General features: G+C 31.8%; 1 protein-coding gene across 1 annotated transcript; it reads right to left on the bottom strand.

Annotated features, from left to right (window-relative positions):
- Window positions 1–2,488: 2,488 nt before the first annotated feature.
- Window positions 2,489–4,665, bottom strand: LOC106410731 (cytochrome P450 71B22). Its single transcript, XM_013851315.3, has 2 exons — window positions 3,702–4,665; window positions 2,489–3,315 (listed from the first exon to the last, which is right to left on the bottom strand). Exons 1-2 carry the CDS (start codon window positions 4,587–4,589, stop codon window positions 2,701–2,703), a joined length of 1,503 nt encoding a protein of 500 aa, XP_013706769.1. The 5' UTR covers window positions 4,590–4,665; the 3' UTR covers window positions 2,489–2,700.
- Between the last annotated feature and the right edge of the window lie 1,549 nt (window positions 4,666–6,214).

The following is a 6,214-nucleotide window of genomic DNA, read 5'->3' as shown; positions in this document are numbered from 1 at the left end:
TGGCACCCAATAGAGTAATTTGAAGTAATAAAAATGGAGAAATTCAGAGTAAAACTTATAGAGTAAAAAAAATACTAAAATACAAAAAAGAAAAACAGAAGTTAGCGTAACTTATTTATTCTCTAAAAACCATGAGTGAAAAATTAAGTATTTATACCTTGTGTTAAACAGTTGGCAGAGTAAAACAATAAAACTTTTTTCACTTGACTGGTGCAAAAAGAGAGTAATCCAGCGTTAATATTTATTACTCCACTTTCCTTACGCCATAAATGCAATACAGTCATACCCTATGTCTTCTGCCATTAAATGTCTTCTTTTTTTCTTGTTAAAACCTTCTACCATTATGTCTGCGAGTGTGATTTGATATAGTTGAAAAACGCTTTTAGGATATTCAACTAAAATTCTGAAATGTTCAATGGTTTGATTTTTTATGTTTGAAAAAGTCCATTTGTAATTATTATTCTACACAATTGGTTCAGTTATAAATGCGAAGAACAAGAGAAAAAGTTTATGATTATTACCGTTATCAACATGTATACGTGTGAACTCTTTTAGCATTCAACTGTTGTTCCCAAATTTCGAAGGGAAATTTCGATGCTCATCAATTCTGGTAGCACTTTTCATCTTTGTCATCACTAAAAAATATTTTTTTATTAAATGGTAAAAAACTATTATAACATTGTTATCTATATATATAATAAATCAATATTTAAACAAAAAAATTATGTTTTCGAATTATATTTTTTCAAATTCGAACTTTTTTATAAAAAAATTTTCTTTTGAATTTTTTTTCGAATTTTTTTTTTATTTTTCTCAAAATTTCTTTTTGAAAATCGAAAATTATGTTTGAAACTATTTTTGAAATTTTTTTAATATTTTTTAAGTATTTATTTATGTATTTATTAGAATCTTCAATTTCACATTTCAACAATTCTACCCCACCCTTCGACAATTCTAAGTAACCCTAAGAGTATAAATGTCTTTTATCTTTATTCATTAAAAATGAAGGTAAAAATGATTAGTGTAAACAGGAAAAGTGATTCTCGCGAAAAGACGCCTGATTTTGGCGAGCGCTGCGCGAGGAGAACGTCCATTTATTGGCTTATTACCTATCTTCTGATTTCTGACAAATGAAGTGTCGTGAGATGCCCAGCTCTAGTTATTGGGTAGTGGGTGGCCATACCAATAGTTATATGTTTAAAATAAATAAAAGTCGTATATCCCGGATAGGCGCCTGATTTTGGCGAGCGTTGCGCGAGGAGAACGTCCATTTATTGGCTTATTACCTATCTTCTGAGTTCTGACAAATGAAGTGTCGTGAGTCCCTGGCACGCTTTTAAATTTGTGGTGGGTGTCTCTCAGCACGTCTGTCGCCCAATATTTGAAAATTTTGTGTTTAGCTGAATTTACAGTTTAACTTAAGTTTTCTTTCCTTGTCATTTGTACATGATGACTACTGAAAATAACCAGCTGAATTTTTTTTTTAACATAACCAGCTGAAAAGTTTGAACGACAATTTTATTAACATTGCATATGCTACAATAAACGAGCGAGATATTCAGTTTTTTTTTTGTTTTGTTTTCTTGGAACTGAGTTAGCATAGCAATAGCACCATGTGTTTTTTTGAAAGAGTGGTTCTCTCACTGTTATCAAGTCGATTGAGATTATGTACTTCCTCGTTGTAGTAGTTTTTTTGTTGATTAACATCGGAATATCTCACACCTATGAAAATGATTAGACTAATTTTTGAGGGCTCGGACTAATCGCTAAGAGTATCTTGTTCGTTGTAATAGTTATAGTTTAATAAGTTCTTACGTAATCTTGTTTTGTAATTTTTTTCGGTTTTGACCTTTTTGTTTCGGACATGTATTATTGAGATTTTTGTGCTGCAGATTATGTGATATTTTTATATTTCAATATATAAATATATTGAAAATATATATATCAGATGAAAATTATATATATATATATATATATATATATATTTCAAAAATTATATATATCAGATAAAAGATTATGTGCTCTAAGGTCTAAAATTATATACATATATATATATATAAAATACCACCTTGTTTATATTAATATATATAAAGATGTTAAAGAAAATGTTTTAAAATCTTTTTAATTTTTAGTTTTAATAAATTACGAAAGTTCTGTATTATCTCAATTATTATATATTAATCTTACAAAACTATATTTTATAGTACTTTTTACTCTTGTACAGATTAACTAACCCATCAAATAATTTAAGTTATTGCTATATTTTGAATTTACTATACAGATAATATTATAATTAATATACTTGATTTTCCTTTTTTACTTCTATGTCAAAATTAAACTCGCCAATATATACAGTGTTTTATGTTTACTTCTTTGATGTAAAACCGAAGCAGTTCCGTAAGTCTCATGTCAGATTCAAACTTGTTGTCATATATTCAGATAGTCGCTTAAATCAGCTTTGAACGATACTAACCAAAAAGATGATAACTAATGTCACAATCGGAAGTTTTTATTTATTGAAAACATGATTTATACACATTGAAACATAATTTAAAAAAAAAAACTAGCAATTACAACTCATGATGACCGTAATATTTATTTTCTGTAATTTCAAAATCAAACCAACTGCAAGAGAACCACGCTGAGAAATCTCGATGCTATGATATAATCTCAATAGACCATTTTACTTTTTTCATGACTTCACCATTGATGTGGAGTCGGTATAAGCTCAAGGGGAACTTTCTTGGCGACGACAAAAGCTCCAGCTTCTTCCATGTCTATGTCGCCAATGGTCATACCATCAGGCAAACTCCAATCAAAGAAGTAAAGAACGTTGAGTAAACCAAGCTCCACGATAGTTATCCCCGTAGCCATCCCAGGACAGATCCTACGACCAGCACCGAAGGGTAACAACTCGTAGTGTTGACCCTTATACTCAACAGGGCTATCGACGAATCTCTCGGGGATGAAATCGTTAGGGTTTTCCCAGCAATTAGGATCACGTCCTATTGAGTAAGTGTTGATCTCGATCATTGTGTTTTTTGGTATATTGTAGCCTTGAATCTTGATGTCAGACATTGTCTCTCTTGGAAGTAAGAGGGGAGCTGGTGGGTGTAATCTGAATGTTTCTTGGATCACAAACTTCAAGTACTGAACTCTCTCTAGATCTTGTTCAGTGATTTTTTCTTTGTTGTCACCAAGAGTTTCTCGAATCTCTTGTTGTAGTTTCTTCATCACTCTTGGATGTCTGGTTAACTCTGTCATCGCCCATATCATGGTGATCGCTCCTGCGTTTACTCCCGCCAGAAACACATCCTGATCATAAAACAAATTAACACATTAGTTTTGTCTTTTGAATCTTAAAATCTAATAGCACAAAAATTATTATGACAAAATAATACAAAAGGGAAAAAAAATCCCAATACAGCACTTACTGAATGAAAAAATTATTAAATTATTTCACATCCGAAATCTTATCCTAACCTATACTAAACCTTAAACTCTAATAAATAAACCCATACACCCAAATATAATTTTTTTTTTTAAGAAATATTATTTTAAGAATTTTCTCTTTGTATACTATGTTTGAATAAAATATTTCTAATGCTCTTTTAGGGTATTTTTCTATATATATTACTTAAAAGATTGTTAGATAGTAACCTAATTAAGAAATAAAAAAAAATGAAAGATTGTTAACTCACCGACATAACTCCTTTTAGATGATCATAGGTGACTTTGAAGGATCCGACTTTTCTCTCTTTATTGATCATATCCAACATGACACCAATTATGTCTGAATGATCTTGAGGTTGTCCAGGCTTCAAATGATCATCGATCACATGTTGAAAGAAATTGCTAAGTCTTGCAAAGGCTTTGTGCAGCTCCGAATGTTGGCCAGAGATCCGGTCTATAATCCACCCAAGGCCCGTGGGGAAGAAGTCGGTGAACGCGAATGAGCCAAGATTGGTCTCAGACTCGAGCACCAGCTCCTCAACTTTGTCCATATCGACAAAATCGCACTCGTGGAAGTTCTGTCCAAAAGCGAGTCTACATATGATACTCGCTGTAAGAGAGAAAAGAGCTTTTCTCAAATCCACCAAAGTTTGTGTCTCGGCGGACTTCGAGAGTTTCTTGACGAGCAATTCACTCTCTTCCTCTCGGATATACCTGAACGCTTTTAGTTTTTTGGAGCTGAAGAGCTCGAGCATCGCAAGCTTCCTCATCTCTCTCCAGTCATCACCGTACTGAGCAAAACCAATGTCTTTGTAGTTGTAAGAAAACAACCTGGTCGCAGATAGCTTTGGTCGAGTACAAGTCTCGAGATCATGAGTCTTGAGAACTTCTTCAGCTGCTTCTCTTGTGGAGAAGACAACAACAGGGACCACGCCGAAACGAAGAAACATCACAGATCCATAATCTTGAGAGAGTTTATGGAAAGATCTGTGGAGAGATTTTCCAAGTTGATGCAAGTTTCCGATGAGAGGAAGGCCTATAGGTCCTGGAGGAAGCTTCCCTTTAGAGGGTGAGAAGCGTTTCAAGAAGATTAAAAGGAGAGGCAAGAGTAAGATGAAATAGAGAAAGATGGACATTTCTTGATTTGCTCTCTCTCTTTTTTTTCCGTAGGTTTCTTGTTTATGTTTTGGAGTGAAGAGCAATGAGTTGTGGAGGATGCGTAATAAATAGACAATGAAGTCTGTATAGCTAGTGGTAAAGATTTGACTAAATTAAGATTTTGTATTTATTAGATTGGAAAAGTTGGATAATGGCAACTCACACTGAGGCACGTGGTTGCTGGGATTAACTTCAAATTCTCCCGACGGCCTAAAGTAGTGTTGTACGGATGAAGAAGAATCACCGGCATTTTTGAAGTTGAATAAATTGGCTGGCCAGTTAACTTGAATGGACCCGGAAACAATAATACGATTTCCTAGAAACAGTTTATATATATCGTCTGGTTGGAATTATTATGAATATAGATAAAGAGAAGTTTGAAATTATATTAACTAAGACTATTACTCCCTCCGTTATTTTTATATTTGCACATAGATTAAAAAATATTTAATTTTCTAAACAAAAACATCATTAATTGTTTACTTAACCACAATTTAACCAATAATAAAATAGAAACTATAATATCATGGTCATTTAGCATTAATTAGTAATAAATACATAGAAAATTGAAAACGTCAAATAATTTGGAACAGAAAAATTCTTCTAAAACGTCAAATATAAAAAAACGGAGGGAGTATAAAATAGTAGTTGGAGAAATGAAATTTAAGAATATGATTTTTAAAGTTTACAAAACATTTTTTCTTTATTATTCTCATGTATTTCAAAAAAGTGAAAAACTAACATCTGTAGTGGCTTTTTAATTTTTACATCAATGAATATTTTGGTGTTTAATATTTTAGTTTTAGAACATCGTCCTTTCATTTTTTTTTCGCTTCAGTTTCCTTTAAGTATTATTTTTACTTGTAGCTAGATATTGTAAGATTTTATGAAATTTAAAATCATCGAAAGCATACAAGTCAGAATAACCAGATTCATCGAACACTTTCATAAATATCTTCAAAATGTTCAATAAATGTGTAGGGTTTGTCTGGAGATGACAACTTGATCATCGACCATATCGTTATCTATATTAATATTTCGTTTTAGTAGTCATGATAATTACATCACATTAATGTTTTATTATGAATATAATTTAAGTGATAAAACATGATTATCAATCAAGGAAAAAAAAGAACTAAAATAATTTTAACATACTAGTATATAGTAAGTGTGCAAGACATAAATAAAATAAGTTAAATAAAGGGCCAGACCAAAAAAAATGTTAAATAAAGGGTGCATTTAAGAAAATTATATATATACGAACAAAAATTCGGGATGCTGTCCATATCAATGATTTCATCTAGTTCTATTTATGGTAATAATTCTACTTTATTTCAATTTTTATATTATCAGAAATAAGAAAATTATATTTTCATTTTCGTGGGAGGAAACGTTTATCTTGGGATTTTTACACTTTCATTATTTTCGTTCGATCACGTGACTAGGCCTGGGCAAAAAATCCGGAACCCGAAATCCGAACCGAACCCGAACCGAAAAATCCGATCCGTTATCCGACCCGAAACATAAAAATACCCGAACGGGTCTTGTAGGGTGGTACAAAAAATATCCGAATCCGAAGTGTTATTAACCGAACCCGAATGGG

This window comes from Brassica napus, chromosome C7, assembly GCF_020379485.1.
Source record: "Brassica napus cultivar Da-Ae chromosome C7, Da-Ae, whole genome shotgun sequence".
In the NCBI taxonomy this organism is placed as follows: Eukaryota; Viridiplantae; Streptophyta; class Magnoliopsida; order Brassicales; family Brassicaceae; genus Brassica; species Brassica napus.
Note: the sequence above shows the minus strand (reverse complement) of the source record. Positions and strands in the feature narration are given on the sequence as shown.

What these genes read in the sequence shown, in the direction of transcription:
- LOC106410731 (XM_013851315.3), bottom strand. Translation starts at nt 4,589, where the DNA reads ATGTCCATCTTTCTCTATTTCATCTTACTCTTGCCTCTCCTTTTAATC. An exon ending in ATCTAAAAGGAGTTATGTCG is followed by an intron (nt 3,316 to 3,701) that starts GTGAGTTAACAA and finishes TTTTATGATCAG; the next exon opens with GATGTGTTTCTGGCGGGAGT.